This window comes from Corvus kubaryi, unplaced genomic scaffold (assembly GCF_017639235.1).
Source record: "Corvus kubaryi isolate FWS band 111438036 unplaced genomic scaffold, C.kubaryi_AGA036_p1.0 66, whole genome shotgun sequence".
Lineage (NCBI taxonomy): Eukaryota > Metazoa > Chordata > Aves > Passeriformes > Corvidae > Corvus > Corvus kubaryi.
Window position 1 is genome coordinate 2,557,476 of NW_024582054.1, and position 19,453 is coordinate 2,576,928.

Below are 19,453 nucleotides of genomic sequence, written 5' to 3' on the forward strand. Positions count from 1 at the left end.
ATCAAGGTGCTGTGTCTGTTTGGTAGCTGGTGGTCAGGGCCTCACCTGGGACATCCACCACCTGCTTTGTCTCCAGGTGCAGGAGCTCCCTTTAAGCTCAGGCTTACTTGAAGTACCTTTATAGTCAGTTTTTCTTACATTTCTGGCAAATGAGCTTCTGGTATTTTGTTCTCCCAACCTGTTTCAAAGCCCCAATATCCACCCTAGCATGCTAGAAACACTATTAAATGGTACATGTCTCTGTGAAAAATTGATAAAGCTTAAAAATATAACAAAATACATGAGTTAATGTTGCTTTATCACTAGGTAGTAGCTTTTTCATGGTCTGCCTAGAAGTGCAGTATTTCAATAAAAGAGTAGTAGTTACTCTGGCACTAAAATCTGACTGTACTGTCTCCATTGGAGAGAAGTTACATGGAAGTTAAGTATGAAGCCAGCAATCATCCATCAAGTTAGAATTATATCCTGGTGTATCACAGATGACAAAGCCAGCTCTTTTCCCCCACAGTAAGTTTCCTCATCTTCTGGCCTTCTTCCTTACATATTTCTTTCTGTAAGTTTTCAGTTTTCATTAGACTCAGTCCTGCTCTTACTTCTTTTTCTAGTTCTTCTTCACCTAATTATTGTGACCATTTCCATCAGGCCTGATGTTCATTAGCTAATAGCTTTCTATTCTTGTGAGCCAGGTTTACTGAGTAGCTTCATGCACCGATAATTGACTTGGTGTGAACTGTGAGCTGGACCACACAAGAGACTGTCTTAGATTTTTTTTCAATTTTTTCACATTTCTTAATACACACACATTCTCTGGACGGGGAAATGGAGCATTAAGTTGTTGATATAGGTGTTGTCCTTAGGTACAGGGGCGATAGGCATTTTGGTGGTTAACTCTTGTGGTGGTATTGCAGGGTAATCCTGCTTCCCTTTGTATTCTTGTTACCAATTTTTGCCTTTTAAGTCAGAAACTTCTTTATTTTCTTGGTCTGCTGTGTGCCACATAAATTGGGAATACAACAGCAGAGTAGTTGAAAAAGCTGAAGCCAGCTTTTGGTATGCCTGGCTGTTCATACGATTTTGTGCAGTAGGTAGCAGCCCCTTTCCTCTACTTCAATATATAAAAGTGGGATATTTTTCCTGTGGAAGATCACACTGTAGTAGTTTCTTCCTGAATGTTGTTCTGCTTCTGAAGTGATGAGTCAGCTTATAGTACAAGCAAAGCAAAGAAGTATTCTGTTCAGGACTAAACTGTGCAGATTAACCTAATCCTTTCTGTAGGCTCAGAAACCAGAAAAATGCAATTATGACCATATTTTGCTGCCTTGATACTTAATTTTGACAGTTGAGGAGCCATTTTCTACTATCTATCTTTGATGTTGCTAGCAACTGGATCAGAATATGATAAAGAGTTTATTTTTCCTTACTTGCTCTTTCCCATTGCTTTGGCTCACTGGACACTAAGAATGCTGTCGAAACTGTTCAAAAGTGTATCTGAAAACTAAAATAACTATTCCAAAAGAAACAAGCAAAAATCTGACAGTGATACTGCCTTCCAGGGGAAATATCTGTGTGTGAAAGAAGGTTATAATACATTTTCTCGTTCTGCTGGTGTAATGTGAGCAGAACAGAGAATTAAAGCAGCAGCTGTTAATTTCATTGCCAATTTTTTTTTCTTAACTTCCCTTGTGAAAAATTTCCTTTGGTGAAAGCAGTCTACCTCTTTAAACTATCTTTTTGTGCCTACTAGTAGTATAGTGTTGGATTAAAAATAGGAGGTATGTGACTGAGGTTTTATAGTGACCAACTTGAAACCTAAGTAAAGATTCATTATATTTGTTTTAGTGATCGGATTGAAAGATTTGGTGCAGATGGTTTATCTGTTTTTGTAGGATAAAGGAGCATGTTCAGAAGGAGAGTAGATGGGTTTAAGAAGAAGAGAATTAAAGGAAAGGGGTAGAAATGTATGTATTCTGGCAAAAGGAAAGAGATTCAGACTTAGTGCTTCTAGCATAATTGGAAAGAGGAAAAACATTGTAATACAAATAAGCGGAATGAAAGGTATATCAACATCGCAGTTATTTGCATTGCAACACTATAGTAAAGTTCAAAATATTCCCAAAATAAAATTGGCTCAGCAGTTTTAAAGTTCCTAATGCAGTGGCTAAGAAGTAGAAGTGGTACATATGAAATGGGGTTTACCCAATCTCATAGGGTTTTTTAAAATATAGATACAAGTAGATCAAAGGATATACAGCTTTATGCCCCTCGAAGGTTATACATCTTTATACTCCTGTCTTTGTCTTGTCTTGGTGTAAGCTGCTCTTATGTCTTTCTGGTAGATACATGAGTGAAACCACGGCTGTATAATACCTGGAAATGACGCCTTCCTTGCATTAAGGCTTTGGGTGTTTGTCAGGGGTGTTCACCATTGACTTCTCAACTGATTCAATGGTTATTAAGGTGAGTGGTGCAAGATGCAATGAGAGATGACCTCCAGCTGGCTTTGTGGGCAAAGGGGCAATTTTAGAACTTATTTTGCAGTAGTACCAGTTTGACTTACATTAGCTGTCCTACTAATAGAACAATATGTTTCTGACAACTTAATGATGTTCAGAACACTGAGGTAATCTTGCAACGATAACTAAGTTGGTTTTCACCAGATGTGTCTCTAACATCTTGTGTGTAGGGAAACTTCTGTAATTGAAACAGCTTGTTTATACCAGACCACAGAGATTCATGTGGTTTCAGTAAACACTTAGCACAGATATGCCTTTAGTTATGACAGGCTCCTGTGGAGGGTAATTTGCACATGTATATTAGACTTACGGTTGGAATCCCTTTCTGTAGAGGCTTTGTCTTTTCTCTCACGGCTTGGAGCCTAGGAGGACTGCCTTCTGAGATGCTGTGAGTTGGCTTCATGTAAGCCAGCTTTCATTGTAATGATCCATGGCAATAGAGGGGGGAGAAAGGGAAGGAGAAGACATTTACCTTTTGAACATGTAAGGCTGTGGCAGGTGTGCATCTGTTGCATGCATGCAAGACAGAATTTCATCTCTATAGTTTATACTTGCCTCCAGGGCAACCGTTCTGTAGTTTAATCTGATAATTTATGGCAAAGTTGTAACTTGGCTAGCATTTCATCTGTTAATTTTTGTAACTTCACTTTGTATTCTTTCAGAGTTCATTTGATGATTTGGTCCTCTGTTTTGCCACTTAGAACTAATCAGTGGTTTTGGTGCTGTACATTATGTCCTTAATAACAAAATTTTAAATCTGCAGGTATCAGTATTTTCACTGCAGTGATTCCTCCTTCTGAAAGGCATCTATCTCCATAATGGCTTGTGATGATGAGACAGAAGATCCAGCAGTAGGAACTACATAAAGGCTGGAGGATATGATGGCATTTTAGAAATCTTAACCAAGTTGGTTTTTGTATTGCTTTGAATATTAAGGCAGATGTTTTTTGTCTTTCTAGTGAAGCATAATAATTAGGAATTCGGTGGAACAGGAGCAAGAGCTGACTCAGTGTCAGGTAACATTGTGTCAGTTGTACTTCGGGGGATCTGTTCCTATGATGTTTGTTTTCAGTACAAATCTTTGTTTAAGCAACAAAAGCATCTAAGTTGGCCCTGACTCTAGAAAAGAAACCCTCATTCTTCTTGAAGCCACTGATACACAACTGTGACTCATGAAACTGAGAATCATACGCTTTGGGATCTGTTATCACTAGGATCTGGATGCTTCTACAGGCTTAATGACTTTAGGTAAGACTGATGTGGGAATCTGTGGAAAGCCTGCTAGCTATTAATGCACATACAGAATGATACTAATAATGGGGAAGGTAAATTGGCTTCACCTGACCTCAAGAAGTTGGTTTCCATTGCTTTCAACTCTGCTAGAAAAGCTGCTAGCTCAAATCACAAACAAGCATAAGAGGATCCTGGGTACGTCATCCATTCTTGCTCTTCCATACTAAGAAACCATCTTTAAATGGTACCAGCATTGACAGAGTTAACACCCTGTCACTCTTCCTACAGATTGAAACTGGCATGCCATGCAATGTTGCCTTTCCTCTTTGTTACTGCAGCTTGTTTTGGACAGAGCAGAAGCCCAAGCATCACATAGATGGAAACCTCTATCAAAAAGTACCGAAAATGTAACAATGACAAGTTAGGAAATTTTTCGCAAGAGCCTGATAGGAAAATACCTTGATGCTTCTTGTAGGACACCAAAGATGTTCTTTGAGAATATGGAGGAAGCTCAGTAGACATTTTCATTTCAAACAAAAAAGACTGGTATTCATCATAACCTAGATAAGAGGAGGCCCAGTGCTTAATTTCTACCTTTATATCTCAGCTCTCTAACATGCCTTGATTGGCTGTTGTCTTTCAGCACTTGCAGTCTGCCTGGGTCTCAAGGAATAAAACATTGGGGTCAAATCAAGGGTCAGTAATGACTCTTGAAAGTCCATGTGGTGATCGAGTTCTTAGTACACTCTCAGTGGTTTAAATTACACAGCTAAATCATATGTATCTGTATCTGGATGACTGCCTGATCTAGGGAAGGTCTTGCTGAGAGATACTACGGCAAGTTTGGTCGTATTCATTCTACACTGGGACATGTGGAGATATGGAAGAGCTGTCCTGCTGGACAGAACTTCTGTGAGCGGTAATTAATTTCTCATTGTCACATGTTTATTTTCTAGAGGACAAGTTCCAAGTCCTTCAGGAATACATGAAAGCATATGTGAGCACAAATGGATTTTTACTCCTGTAAGGACATGCATGCATGGTATGCTTCACTGAAGGTTGCTAACCATTTTAATGTTACTTTAAGCCACTGTGCTTTCCTTTGCACTTGCAGTATGCAAAGAGCATGGTGATTTGCTATATTGTTTATCTGCAGCATTTGGATGCTGAAAGCTGTCTGAATGTGTTTGCAATATCTGATTTGCTTCACCAGTCCCCTTTGCACACTGCTGGATGGCTCCTACCATGCTACTTGAGATCAGCTTTTAGCCTGTGCTACAGAGGAAAAAAGAGGAGCAGTAGTACATAGCAGACCTTCATCTACAATTTGGCTGGCTCTGTGCATGCAGACAGGAAGAGATTTTTTACATGGGCCTTGCTGAAACAGGGAAAGGCTAATCCACCCCTAAAAAGCTGACACATTCTTCATATTCCTGCTGGTTTGGATCTTGTTCTTCCTTGGTTGCTTGCAGACTAGGTTCAGTGTCTCTCCTGCCAAACAGTCTCTCTTTTGAAGGCTGGGAATGTGAAAGATTTTCTATTAAATTTTCTACCTGTTTTAAACCTCTGTATCATGGGCAGATCTTTAAAATCAGCAGACAAGAATGAGATTTACTTCCTTGATATATTAGCTGTGTTTTGGCTTAAGTGCTTTATATTTGTGCCTGAACTTGTTTGTTAGTGTAGTAGGTTGACCCTGGCTGGATTCCAGCAACCCACCAAAGTCCCTCTGTCACTCCCCTCTGCACCTGCACAGGGGAGAGAAAATATAATAAAGGGTTCATGAGTTGCAATAAGGACCAGGAGGGATCACTCATCAAATACCATCACAGGCAAAACCAGACTTGAATTAGAGACATTAATTTAATTTGTTAACAAAAAAATCAGGGCAGGATAATGAGAAGTAAAAGATCTTGAAAAAGACACCTTCCCTCCTTCCCAGCTCTATTTCCTTCCCCCACCAGTGCAAGGAGACAGGGAATGGGGGTTGTGGTAGTTCATCACACATTGTTCCTGCTGCTGCTTGGGGAGAGGAGTCCTTCCCCTGCTCTGGTGTGGGGTCCCTCCCATGGGAGACGCTTCTCCATGGACTTCCCCAGCATAAATCTATCTCATGGGCAACAAACTCAACAAACTGCCGCAACATGGGTCACTCTTCCTGCACTCTTCCCTCATGGGGTGCAGTCCTTCAGGCACAGCCTGCTCCAACATTGGTCCGCCATGTGGTCCCAAGTCTTGCCAGGAAACCTCTCCACAGGTCTGCAGGTCCCTGCCAGGAGCCTGTTCAGTGTGAGCTTCTCACAGGGTCACAGCCTTCTCTCAGGCATCCACCTGCTCCGGTGTGGGTCTCCTCCGTGGGCTGTAGGTGGATCTCTGCATCTGTGTGGTCCTCCCTGGGCCGCAGGGGCACCGCTGCTTCACGATGGTCTGCACCATGAACTGCAGAGAAAGCTCGGCTCTAGTGCCTGGAGCACCTCTTCCCCTTCCTTCTGCACTGACGTTGGTGTCTCCAGAGTTGTTCCTCTCACTCTCACTTCACTCTTCTCTTGATGCAATTACATTCTGCATGATAACTGTTTGGGTTTTTTTTATTCTTCTGAAATATGTTGTCACAAAGGTATTACCATCACTTCTGATTGGCCCACCCTTGGCCAGCAGCACATCCATCTTGGAGCCACCAGGGATTGGCTCTGCTGGACATCGGGAAAGCTTCTAGCATCTTCTGGCCCTCTCAATACCAAAACCTGGCCATGCAGACTCAATACAGTTGGGCCAGATGTTGATTGTCTGGCTAGTGTTAGCTCAGTCTCAAATCTGTTAAAAGAGGGAAAGGTACATTAACTCTGTAAGTGTAGGGAGTATGTTGCTTGTTTGTGTTTCATGTGTCTTGTTTGTTTTGTTATAGACTAATACGAGTGCAGAAGTAGTACTTGCAAGAGAGGACTTGCACTGAGAATACTAAACAAGGTGTAATAACTGATTGTAGGTAAAACTCAGAAGCAAATGAGACCATGTTGATTAGCATAAGCAAAATGCATTTGCAGTGTCCTAGCAACCTTCTGTGTGTTCTCTGCAAAAGAGATTTTTTTTTTGAAGAGGAAACTGAAATGAATTCATATTTCACCTATTCTTCATTGAAATTCAAGCAAACACAAGAGGGGCGCGTCAAGGTTTTTGGTTTGAAAATCTGACAGATGGGCGAGGGAGACTCCTGGCAGTTACAAGTGAGCCTGTTGATACTGAATAATATAATAAAAGGAACTGTAACAGATGCTGGAAAGACTTACCGTTCTTAAAACTAATTTTGAAAAATTTGGATTGCAAGATTACTATCCCAAGCAATTATTACAAGTAAATAGAAAAGGAGCCAAGGATGTAAACAAGGAATCAAGGACTTGCAATAAATCAGTCTCTTTTGTTGCCCTTCTCTGTGATCTTCTGTCATGGTAATTTTTCTTACTACCCTGCATCTGAGTAAAGAACAAGTTCTGGATACAAAATGCCTATGTAAGTACTAATTATTTTGTTAGAACTTAATACAAATCAAGGTAATTAGATTTAAATAACCCCTTACCTGTAAGGTATGTACAAAGTATGTGATATATGGTGCTCTGTCCTGCTATTGAGCTCATTCAGACAGAATATGATCTGTGAACAGTAAATTTGTTTGTTCCTCATTGTGATTATGGAGGGAAGCAAAAAAACCCCCAACCCCCCCCAACCCCATACTTTCTTGTCTCAAAGTTTTACTTTAACTTCACAACATCACTGTACATCTCTATATTACTGCATTTAAATTTAAAATTAGATTTTGTTATTCTGCCAGTTCTTTAGGCAGAATGGATACAAGCTAGAAAAAGAAGCACTATGTATGTTCTAGGAAGCTTTTCACTTTGCAATCAATGAGTGACTTGCTAGCAATTTCTTTTAGCACTTCTTCATCTGCTAGAAAGAAGTAGAAAAGTTAGACTTACTTGAAGAAAAGGCCCAAGGAAGGCACCTTCTGTACCTTGGTTTCTTGTGGTGGCTCTGTTGTGCACTGAAGTATTGCTCTAAAAATGCACATGCTTTTGCCAAAATGAAGAGAACAGTAACTCTAGGCCTCAATCTCTTTTCTCTGTAATTTGGAAATGGAGCATGTTAGAAGAAATTTTGCAAAAGAAGCAAGAACCAGGAGCTTAACCACAGGTGTAGTTTCTTCACACCTTAAGTTGTCCCACAAAAATATTTGGAGTAGTATTTTGTGAATTCTGAAGCCTTGTAAAAGGGTAACTGACTTTTTTAAATTTTCAAAGAACAATTTCTTTACCTTTATTACTAAACTAAAAGCAGTTTTTAAACATTGTAAATGTGTGTTACTTATTATGTAGAAGGATTCAAATAACACTTATTTTTTATTTAGTAAGAAACCCCATTTTGATTATTGGAAGGAATGATACTCCCCCCACCCAAAAAAAAAAAAAAAAGAAAAAAAAAAGCTGTGTTAGCTTGAGGCTGACATTTGAGTCTTTTCATGGACTGCTGAAAATGGTCCTGAAGATGATTTTTATATGTTCTGTAATTTTTGCAGCATGTTTGCCTTTCATAGTGGTTTTTTTTTTTTTTTTTATGATCCACAATTGTTTGGTTATGGGGTTTTTTTGGTTCAGTTTGGTTTTTTTGCAATTGATGTATCCATAGAAAAAGGAAAAAACATTCTCATGTTTTCTAAGAACCTCTGTCTGTAGTGTCTGTAATGACATTAAAAACGGAGTAGCTGCATAATGATGGTGTGTGACTGACTGGCTTGATGATTTTTGATGTGAAGTCTTTAGAATAATAGTAATACAAATACTTTTTTCTTCACGGTGCTTTACAAAGTGGCTGAAAATAATTTCGGGGTCTTATGGTTACATTAGTTATGGAAGTTTAGTGCCCTCATATTCTGTTGCTTTGTTACATTGCTTAGTGCAAAGTTTGGTCACTTTGCACTAAGATAAAGAGGATAATGAGATGCTGCTAAAGCAGAGTGGATACTTGTGGGCTCTGGTTTACACTCGGTGGTGTAACAGTACAACTTCCCGGCTACAGAGGAAAATGTCTTATATCACAGCATTCTTGAGTTCTGCCTCAAGGTGTTTTTAAAGTTCTTGGGTATGGACTCCTTTGCCACTGCAACAGAGCAGAAAAAAGTAGTTTAATAATGATGGGGGAGGGATTCCGTGGGGAATTCCGTATATGAATTCTGGAATTGGGCATGTTATTACTGATCATAAATATGTTTTTTAGTAGTCACTTAAAAGAAATTTGTGCATAGAGCTTCTACTCCTAACACATTTACATGAAGGGTATATCCTGCCTGTGTGTGTGTATCCGGATTTAAAAAAAAAAAAGTCCTCTAAGCAGTTCAAGAAAAAGATGCTATTACTGGCTTGCTGAGAGAGGATTAATTAGGAAATGTCTTCCCTTATCTGGATTTCTAGAAGTTACAGTGGTTCACTTCCTCTTGGCAGAGTATTATTATACAGAATGACACTAGGCACTATATTAAATAATTATCTTATTACGTATTTGTTCTGTGGGGCTTGGTACTTTGGTTAAATTTGAAGTTATTTGCTGGAGAACTGTTCAGTTGTCAGATGAAGGGATCAGCCTGAAATAACTTGTAACAGGGTATGGTATGTTTGAATAATGAAAAGTCAGGGAAAATCTTGAAATTTGGGGATTCTCCAGGAGAATCTTTTTTTCATAAATACTAGCTTTACTCTGCATACCTTTTATTCCCCCCCTCCCTTTTCTCCAGTACTGATACTCGAAAAGGTGGAAAATGGAGATCTGAGCAACAAGATGTTGAAGATCACGGATTTCGGCTTGGCCAGGGAATGGCATAAAACTACCAAAATGAGCGCAGCTGGGACATATGCCTGGATGGCTCCTGAGGTCATCCGCTCTTCCATGTTCTCCAAAGGCAGCGATGTTTGGAGGTATTGATTTGGCGTTAAGTGATTGGATGCTAAAGAGTAACTAGACCTTCCAGGAAACCTCTTATGTGTAAGAATGAGTAATGGTGAACCAAATATTAAAATTCAGGTCTTAAGAACACTTTATCTACCAGCTTTCCATCTGTCAGACTTACCTCAGACTTACTGTTACTGTAGAAAGTAAGTGGTGGACCAGCTACTGCATGCCTCCTAACTTTTGTTGTTCTGTAAATTTTCATTCAGATTATTCTGGGATTCATAATCCAAATCCCCTCTGCTTTATCTAAACTAAACTTTTTGTGCTTATTTGGCTATTGGTTGACATAATCAAAGGCCATAATACAATCTGAGAAGTACTTTATTTTTTTTACTGTTTTACCAACAAGATAATTTTGAGATATTTTGATTTGGTAGCAGTCTGTCACTGATGTATGTGTACACTGTACTTAATTGAATTCCTCATCCTGTTTCAATCCAAATACTATATTTTTCGCTTTAATAATAATTTTATTAATTATTTCTACCCTTCTAATCTTTCACCTAGTAGATATGTGAAAGAGATGGTAGATCTCATATCTGGGTCCATCTGAGTATGTAATCCATAAATAATAACTTGCATGTATGTATTGCCTTTTTCATTCATGCACGGGGATTTTTGTGAATGAGGTAATTTGGTGGGGAGGAGTGTAAGGGTTGGCCCGTATCCTTCCAGAAACTGACTTTGAATACCATGATTAAGTGGATTGGTAAATATAGAATTCAGTAAATAGCTCTAGGACGGCGACTTTTCTGGATGCTGGATGACTTAGAATTAGTACTGAGCATCTGAAACAGATGAAATAGAGAGAATTTTGTTTTTCCTGTGGAGAAAAAGGTGTTGAAATGTCAGGGTCTTTGTCTTTAGAGTAGTAAGATTCTCTCGCTGGCCACTAATGCTCCTGCACAAGTGAGTGCATGCTGTAAAACCTGTCAGGATAAAGAAATAGCCCAGATGGTAGGCTTGTCTGGCTGTTAGGGCAGATATTTGGTGTGGGGATTTTAATTTTCCTTGTCCAGTTTTGCTGAATAGATAATGTGTTGCCTTGTGATAAGTCTGTGAACTTGTATTTTGCGCACTGATGGTGTGGATAATATTCTGACTCTGTAATTAAGTGTGGTAGCCTCTGTAGTTAATCTGAGACAAAATGAGCAAGAACCAGGCTTTTATTTGGAATGAAGTCTGGCAGAAATGAAAATCTTAAGGATGTGCACCTTTTCTGTGCACGTGATGATAGTACTGGTTTGTACACAGCTTGTCAAGCTAAAATCTAGACTTGCTGTTCTCTGAAACAGTGCTAGGAAGGGCCTTTAAGGGTAACCTTAGGGAAAGGGGGAACAGTTTTACTGTAACTTTACTAACCCAGGCATGCTGTGAACAGATCAGTAGATGTTCTGTACCAGTATGAATTCATTTTTTAAAAGTTAAGAATTATTCAGTCAGTTGGTGATTTTCATGAAGGTAGCACAAGTGCCTTCTATACCTATGCAAAAGTCATTGACTTAAGGACTGTGAATCACTTCAGGATTTAAGGACTCTAAATAACTTAAATTATTTGTTTGTTTTTCAGAAGACTTTATTTCTACTTTTGAGATTCCTTCATCACTTTCTCTTGTTAGTTACCAGTCTTCTCTTGAAAACACGTTGAGTTCCTCATAATACTCTCCCTTAAACAGAGAGTCATCACCATTAAGACAACTTATGTACTGTCTCTGAATAAGCCTTTTCTTTTTGGCGGCTAAAACCTCTTTATTTGTAGTTAAACAAACTGCAAAGAACATGTATGCAGAGGAAAAATGCTTGCCAGTGCAATCACTACTGGTCTGTCAATGATTCTAAGCCCTAGATTTTACAAAAGCAGTCATAGTATTGTATAATAAATCCTGTCCCCACCCAAGGATGCAACCTGAAATTCTTAACAGGATGAACTTTTTTATCATATTAGACTTGCCCCTCCTCTTGTCCAGTTCAACCACTTGGTTAATCACTGGAGTCATAGGGTTTTTTTTTGCCTGACAACCTTCCAGTTAGTCTATGCACCATCAACAGAACTGTCTCTAATGTTCACAAACCCTTTTATTTCAACACCTTTTCTTTAAAGCTTATTAGAATAATACTGCTGGCTGAACTGTTGCCCAGCCTTTGAACAAGAATCTTGTTCTCCTTGTGTTCTTGCTGCACCAACAGGTGAAGAAGATGCTGAAAAAGATGCATGCTAGGACTGAAATTTCCTGAGTCAGTCTTATTATAACTAACTGCTGCTTCATCTTTTCAAAACATGTTTCAAGCTCCATTTAAAAAGCTCTAGCTGTTTACTCTAGAGTAGGGTTGGCAAAGAACTTAAAAAGAGTGAGGAATGGCCACACATGGTATTTGTCACCAGGGTCTGGGCCACTGTGAAGCTTGTTCATAGTATCAGTACTTAGTAAATCTTGCTAGTGAAAACTTGTTGCTGTGAATTTTACTGTGCCATACCCACAAGCTCTAGATATACCGTAGGAACTTTGTGCTTATATTGCACAGAGGACAGCAAAACTACAGTTTTATTTCAGTAAGTCAGTTCCTGTAAATCTGTTTATGTGTTTGTATTTGCTTTGGATTTACAGGGGTAAAGTCGAAGCATGGATGTTGCAGCTTATTCAGTACTGTACTGTAAGCTAATGTTAGTAGGCATATAAATAAAATTTTCCTGTCATTTGACTGTTTAAATATATTTCTTGTTTGTTACACACTTCATTTTTTACTTGTGCTGCTTGAAAGATAGTCATATTGTCAGTACTATTGGTATCTGGAATATAAAGGCACCATACAACCTTCATCTGAGTTCTCTATGTTCCTCAATTTAGATGTTTTTAAGTTACATCTACTCTGAGACCAGTGAAATAATTGAGAATTTAATTTCCATTTAGGAATGGAATACCAGCTCTAGCTAAAACCATCAGATTAGCAGATCAGGACATTTCAGGCATTCAGTGCTGGGTGTAGAAACTTCAGTCATTAGAATATTTTGTTTTAATCAGGTGTTGGTCAAGCACTTCCATCCACAACTGACCACTTGTAGGCTTCTGTAGTCTTCTGTGTGTAATGAAGCACTGGCAAGACTTTAGTACCTGGCAGATAAGTGCTGACTAGCAATATTAGCAGAAACTCACCTAGGAGAAGCACATGCAACTGATTGATGTGAAATGGGCAGGAGAGGTCATCTCTGGAGCTGCCAGTTCATTAACATGCAAAATGCCAGCTGTTAATAGCCATAAAAATGTGATAAAGTTTGGGTTGGTTTTTTTCTTAACAAAGGTAATGTTCTATTTTCTCTTGGAACTGGGATCTCCTTGTTGGGCTGATAATTCCTTCCTCATGGTAAGTGTTGAACCTGGAGAAATGGATAAGAGAAGCTTATGGCACAAATGCCATGGAACAGTACCAGTGAGAAAAAAAATAGTTGTTTTTTAAAAGTTCATAGACTAACAAGGGAGGTGGCAAAATCACATGTGAAATCCTGCAGACCTCCAGCCTCCCTCACCCTGAAAATCCAGTGTGTAGGATTGAACCTGATGTTAAATGGCTTAAGGGATTACTGGATCACTGAAAGATGGTTAATTATTCACACAAGTGTCAGTTGACTGGGATGCATGGGTTGTGTCACATGGTTCATTTCGTAATTGAAGTCCAAAAATTACTACTAGGTGCTGGAAAAATAAATGAACTTGATCACTTCTTCTTTCTCCTCACTGAGAATGAGTAGAGGCCCTTGTTTCTTTCTTTCTATGCCTTTTTTTTTTTGTAGAAGTCTTCTGGCTCTGGCTTTTTCCTTTGTACTTGCCAGTCTTCTGCTTGAGAGTTAATATAAAACACTGTGTTCAGCACCTCTCTTGGTGTTTATTCACTTGGGATTATTGTTCAAGTGCCACAAAGCAGCATTCCCTAGTTCTGTGGAAGCAGTATTCTCAGCAATGAGCTGTAGGTGTGGTGGCATTGAGCTTCGTCAGAAGCAAAATGACCTTTCCTGCAACATACACTTCTAGTGTCACATTAGAAGAAACACCAATCTGTCTATTCCTTCTTCCTTTAAAAATTACCCTGCAGAAGAAGTGCTTTGAGCACATCAGTAGTGATTTATCCAGTACTAGTGTTAAAGTAATAATACAACTCTTTGGTAGATTTTACTACCTTTTGCTATCAACAGTCATATCCAAACTGAAGAGTAACACGAATGATCAATCAGATTTAGACAGTTCAAATATACATTCAGCCCAGTTTTCATTTTCTTTGAGTGTTTTATAAATCCTAGAAGGCCAAAAAGAAAATGGGAACTCCTTAGACTCTTAATTTATTTTTTTTCAAATAATGCTCTTGAGACAGTAAGAAATAATAAATTATAATATCAAGAGTATGAATTACATAGGAAAAAAGCAAAAGATCGTGTAGGTCAAAAAATATTATATTCTGCTTAATAAAGTAAAATAGCTGTGTTAGCAGCAAAGGTTGGATCTTTAGTGACTAAAATCCAGTATCTAAGTGGGAAAAGTGCTGTTAAGGATGTCCATCTAAGGTTAGCAGCAGTTACAGTGAATGTTAAAGGTGTAGTGGAAGGGAGATTGCAAGAGTACAAGTTGTGATAATGTACTCCCAAAAGGATAGGGAAACGGTTGATTTGAAACAAGAAAAGCTTAATATTTTAGCTTCAGACTGTTTCATGGAGCAGCTATTTAAGGAGCTTGTAGGAAGAGAAGCAATTTTTCATTCCATCTTCAAGTGTGCTTAGGAGGCCTTCAAGGTTGTATAGTATGACATGGTCTAAATATATGTAACTTAGATTTTATATCTTTGCAAGCACAATTAAGAAAAATTAATCCGTTACAGTAGTGTTTAATCTCAACATTACTGACCTTGGGAATTTTGTGTAAAAACAACAAAAGGGGAACACGCAACATGGATATCTTTTAAGGACACTGTTTAAGTTCTGAGTGAATGTATGGGAAAGCCTTTAGAAGAATGAAAAAGACAATGTGAAAAAGACTACTGAAAGACATATTTTTAAAAGCTCAATCTGCATCCAAATGAGGAAAATTATGCATGGACTTGAGCTCTGGCAAGATGAACATAAAACAAAGAAGATAAAAGGGTTTTGAGGAAAGTCTTCTTAAAAACTGAATCACTTGCTTTCAAATGCAGCACAGGTGAGAACCCTGCAGGAGAACATACAGTCCAGAGGAGAGCAAAATGTAAGAGTGCAAAGAAGATGAGGCTATACTAGAAAAAAACATCAGTGACTTGTGTCTGCTAGAATAGAGCAAAGAGAGGCATTTTAAGCTGAAAGTTTCTCTTTAAGGGAGTCAGGCCTGGAGGACATATCTTACTGAAGTAAAGTTCACACAGGTGTTAAAACTGACTGATAAAATGAGCAGTAACATTTCCTGAGATTTGCAGTAACACCCAAGATTTCTACAAGAACATGAGAGTCAGCTGAGTTAATGTCTGTGCTGTGTAATCTGTTGCTTAAAGCTGCTATAGTACCAGAGAAATGGAAGGCAGCAGATATGGTGGCAGGTCTTAAAAGAGCTTCCTGAGGATTAGCAAGTGTGATTTTGAGTTCTTCTAAATGGTAGAAGCAGCCCTAAAGAGTAGGGAGCTGGTGGACATGTGAGCACAGCTGGGGAAGAGTCAGCTTTTGTAGAAGAAAATGTAATACCTTGTGAAAAGTGAAAATGCTTGAAGGAGATATTGACTATGTGGATAAGTGGTGAGATTGCTTATACTATATTTGGATTTATAAAGACTTTAAGCAAAATCTTTCATCATAAGCTTTTAAATAAAGTAAATTGATGTGAGAAAGGATTGCAAGTATTTTTCTTGTAATTTAATCAGTTCTTAATTACTAGAGGAATAAATTAGTTTTCTTGGTGGGGAATTCTGTGTTCAACACAATCATAAGTGATTTGAAAAAAACAATAAATTGTTAGGTAGCATGGTTGATGATAACCAGGTTATTCAGGATAAGAAAGATTAATCTACTGCAGAGAGATGAGGAAAAGTTTTACTATAATGAACGATAAAATAGGTGGTAGTGGTAATAAATACAAAGTAGTACCCATGGGAGAATTTCATATGGGCTCTAAATTTCACTGTTGTGGTTCAGTAAAAACACATTGGAGCTACTATGCATAACTTAGCTCATTTTATAAAGAGTGAGGCAACTGGCAAATGAAAATTTAATAGGAAAGAAAGAAAAGAAGCAATACTGCTTGTGCCTCTCCCCATATCTTTAAAACTTCGTGATTTTGCTCATTCTAACAGAAGATGTCAAGGTTAATGAAAGATATAAAATGCCTTGTGTTCAGGATAGTAACTAGATTAGGACTTATCTATATTAGGACTTGGGGGTCTGGAAAGAAGATGATTTAGGCAGGATGTGTAGGAGCCTGTGAAATCATGGATGGCAATAGAAGGAGCTAATAGGGAACATATGTTTACTCTTTCCTGTATTGAAAGAACTACAGGGAAGCCAATGAAATTACCAAGTGACAAGCTCAAAACACATACATGAAAGTATTTTTTGGCAATGCATCATTAAATTTGTGGAGTTCACTACCTCAGAATATAGTGGATGGTAAATGGGTTCAGAGGAAAGTAAGAGATCAATGGAAGAAAAAACTGTCAGGTCACTGAGTATGAAGGAGCAGTTTCTGTTTTGGGTTTCCTAGAAGCAGAAAAAATATTCTGAGGTTATGTTTTTCCTTATATACTTTGGGGGAGAACACTCCTGGAACTATTTCCATAACTTCGTAGGTAGTATTTTGTAGAACATCTTAAGAACAGCTTAATTCTGAAGAAGTATTTTTGACTTATTTTTAGAAATCACAAACTGCCAAACAAGCCTTCTTCATATTTTTGGGTGTTTTCAGAGCTTCTGTTTTGAAGCTAAATTAGAAGATTTACGGTTTTCAGATTATTCCCAGTTTTCAGAGAGGAAATTATTTTTGCCTAAAAGGTGAAAATGTCATCTTATTTCAGACTTACTAAAAAAAGCAGGCAAAATAAGGCAGATCACCAGCTTGGCAGTCATGATAAGCTTGTTCTGAAAACTGCAGTTTCTTTAGGGTACCAAACTCACAGATTCAGGTATCTTGTTGCTTAACAAAGACTGTGTTAAAGTCAAACACCTGTTCTCTTTTTTGTTTCCTTCCCGCTAGTTATGGTGTGCTGCTTTGGGAACTGCTAACGGGAGAGGTACCATTCCGAGGAATTGATGGTCTTGCAGTAGCATATGGTGTTGCCATGAATAAGCTTGCCCTTCCAATCCCTTCCACATGTCCTGAGCCTTTTGCCAAACTCATGGAAGGTAAGCCACCTGTGGTGTGAGTGTGGTTTGTGCTGTTTCTAGAGTGCTGTTGAGCATGGTCTCTTTGTGTTGGTTTTGTTACCTAAGAGCACAGATTTCTCCAGTGGCTTTATTCAATGCTGCAGGTTATTATGGGAGCCAGGCCTGGCTGGGTAGTGTGCTGTGACAGCCACTCTACTACCAGAATAGTGGAAGCGATTTTTTTATCAACTGGCTTTATAGGAAAATGGGGGCTATTGCTGTCATCACTTAGCTTGTTTTCTAGTAGTTAAGACGCACCAACACCAAAACTTCACTTACTTTGGTCTAGTTTGAAGGCTTTAACTTATTTTCAAATTCATAGGTCGAACATCTTGCTAGGTAATGTCAGATTGGTTTGAAACAAAACTTTATCCTACTGATACTTCAGGGAGACGGTTTAAATGTGGCTTTGCCGTTCCAAAACAACCCATATTTTCAGTCAGATTGATGTGATTTCCTGCTTTGCCTGTGGAGGTAGTTAGTGCCCAAGGAGGGCTACAGAAATACAGGAGAAAATCTGAAAGAAATATAGGAGTTAGTCATCAGAGCTACTGTGGTTATTAAAAAGGATTCTATGAGGTAGCTTTCAGGTGTGCTTATGTGACCTGGTCTTCTGGCCATTGCAACTACTTTCGTGTGTCCTGAGCTTCAGTTGTTTCTCCCTCCCTCTCTCCTGCCCTCTCTCTCTTCCTTACCTTCAGTACTTTTGTCAGTGTCCCTCTTCCCAAGGATTTCCAAGTGTTTATATAAACATTTTTATACCTATCTGGCAGAAAGGAAAACAGAGGTAAAGAGAAATCAAACTTGGTTTATAGTCTTGGTGAGCAAAGAATGAGTCTCAACATAGAACTGATACTCTGTGGCCTCTGGTGGTGCTTTTAGCCTCAGGAAAGGGGTATGAGTCATGAAAAAAATGTTTCTGATGGATTTCCCTGTTTTTGGAATACTTTTGCATTTCTCTGGTCTCTTCTTTAGGTTACAGGCTTCAGTCAAGGTAAAGTAAAAAATTTCATGTATGTTCTGCTAAAAAAGAAACATCCTACTGGATAGTAAACAGCAGTACAGTTGCAGGTAGAGTAGCTTGGAGGCAGTGTAAAGTGAGAAACTGCACCTGAGAGAGTTGATGGAACTACCAGCTCAGCGTTATGCTCAGGTAGTTTATTTTGACATGCTTCCCTAAAGCAAGGACTCTGGATTTCTTAACTATGAGTGAGTATTTAAAAATAATGCCCTCTATTGGGAAAGTTATGTAGAGGCATATGGCCAGGGCTTGAACCCAGCAGCACAGGGGTGAGCACCCACGTGGCTTTGGAACACTTGGCTTCTCCATGTGCAGGGCGAAGGCGAGAACAAAAAACCCAATTACTTTCTGCCCCTTCACCAAAACTGTCTTTCAAAAGGCTGTTTCCCATCTCGGGTGAACTCTCATTTCCCTAATGCTGCTTTTACTTTTGAATTACTGCCATGGTGGTCTTCACTGAGACAACAAAGCTGAACTTTTGCTCTTCACAGAAAAGAGTTATATGCTACAACTGTCCTCATTAGTGCAAATAATGGCTGATCTAGGCCTGGGAAAATAAAAGCCACGGGCCACCTGCTAGTTATCCTGTTCACTCATTCATGCATTTGGCTGGTTGCAGCATTTTGTTGTACTTTGGGTCATGTTTGCTTTGCCATGCTTAAAACCTGAGGTAAAGAGACAGGGATTATGGCACTGACAGTCCGGCTTTAACACCCATTGCTACTAATTGGCCAGCAGCAGGGGATCGTCAGAGCACTCTTTAACATCCTCAGTTCTCTAAAGAAGCAAATTGAAAGCTATAAACACAAATGCATTCCAGCTTGATACCCACAGTTTTGAAAACAAAGCTCCCAAATGCAAAATCTCAGTAACGCTAAAATCGAAGGAAAGACCTGCAGAGCCAAGCCTTGGCTGTTGCACAGGTTTTGTGAAGTGATATTTATTTTTAATTACAGCTGCCCCTTGGCGTACTTCAGTTCGCAAAACTGATGAATGAATGTCTTTTAGGACATCACCAAATATTTTAAGAATGTTCCCTTTTTTCTGACTTCAAGGTCTAGAAAACTTTTAGAACGCTTTTATAACTCTTGTCTTGTGCTGCAGTAATGTGTGTCTTGTAAATCCAGTGACCATGCAGAGCAGTGCTGTATGATGAGAGAGACTCATGTGTTAGTTACTTCCATTCATACAGAAAAGGTGTGTTCCTTACAAATACATGTGAATGTTAAGTTTTTCTCTTTGGTTGCTCTGGAGTTTTGGCATGCAGGCACCTAGCAGTACAAAAGAGAGTAAGGACACTTGTTGAACAGGAACCTGTGTAAGCGT

At 38.8% G+C, this 19,453-nt stretch overlaps 1 protein-coding gene and 1 long non-coding RNA gene across 3 annotated transcripts in view; one reads left to right on the plus strand and one right to left on the minus strand.

Moving 5' to 3' along the window:
• Nucleotides 1-19,453, plus strand: part of MAP3K9 (mitogen-activated protein kinase kinase kinase 9) — a 63,008-nt gene that overhangs the window by 18,189 nt on the left and 25,366 nt on the right. The window contains exons 3-4 of one of the 2 annotated variants that reach the window (XM_042047694.1): nucleotides 9,529-9,709; nucleotides 16,937-17,085. In XM_042047694.1, coding sequence (XP_041903628.1) covers nucleotides 9,529-9,709; nucleotides 16,937-17,085 — 330 coding nt within the window. The remainder of the gene's footprint in view (nucleotides 1-9,528; nucleotides 9,710-16,936; nucleotides 17,086-19,453) is intronic. The other variant, XM_042047695.1, reaches the window with a different exon arrangement.
• On the minus strand, nucleotides 5,755-8,318 carry LOC121673884. The gene is made up of 3 exons (XR_006019347.1): nucleotides 7,721-8,318; nucleotides 7,321-7,394; nucleotides 5,755-6,560 (listed from the first exon to the last, which is right to left on the minus strand). It is a non-coding gene; the product is annotated as an uncharacterized LOC121673884 (long non-coding RNA).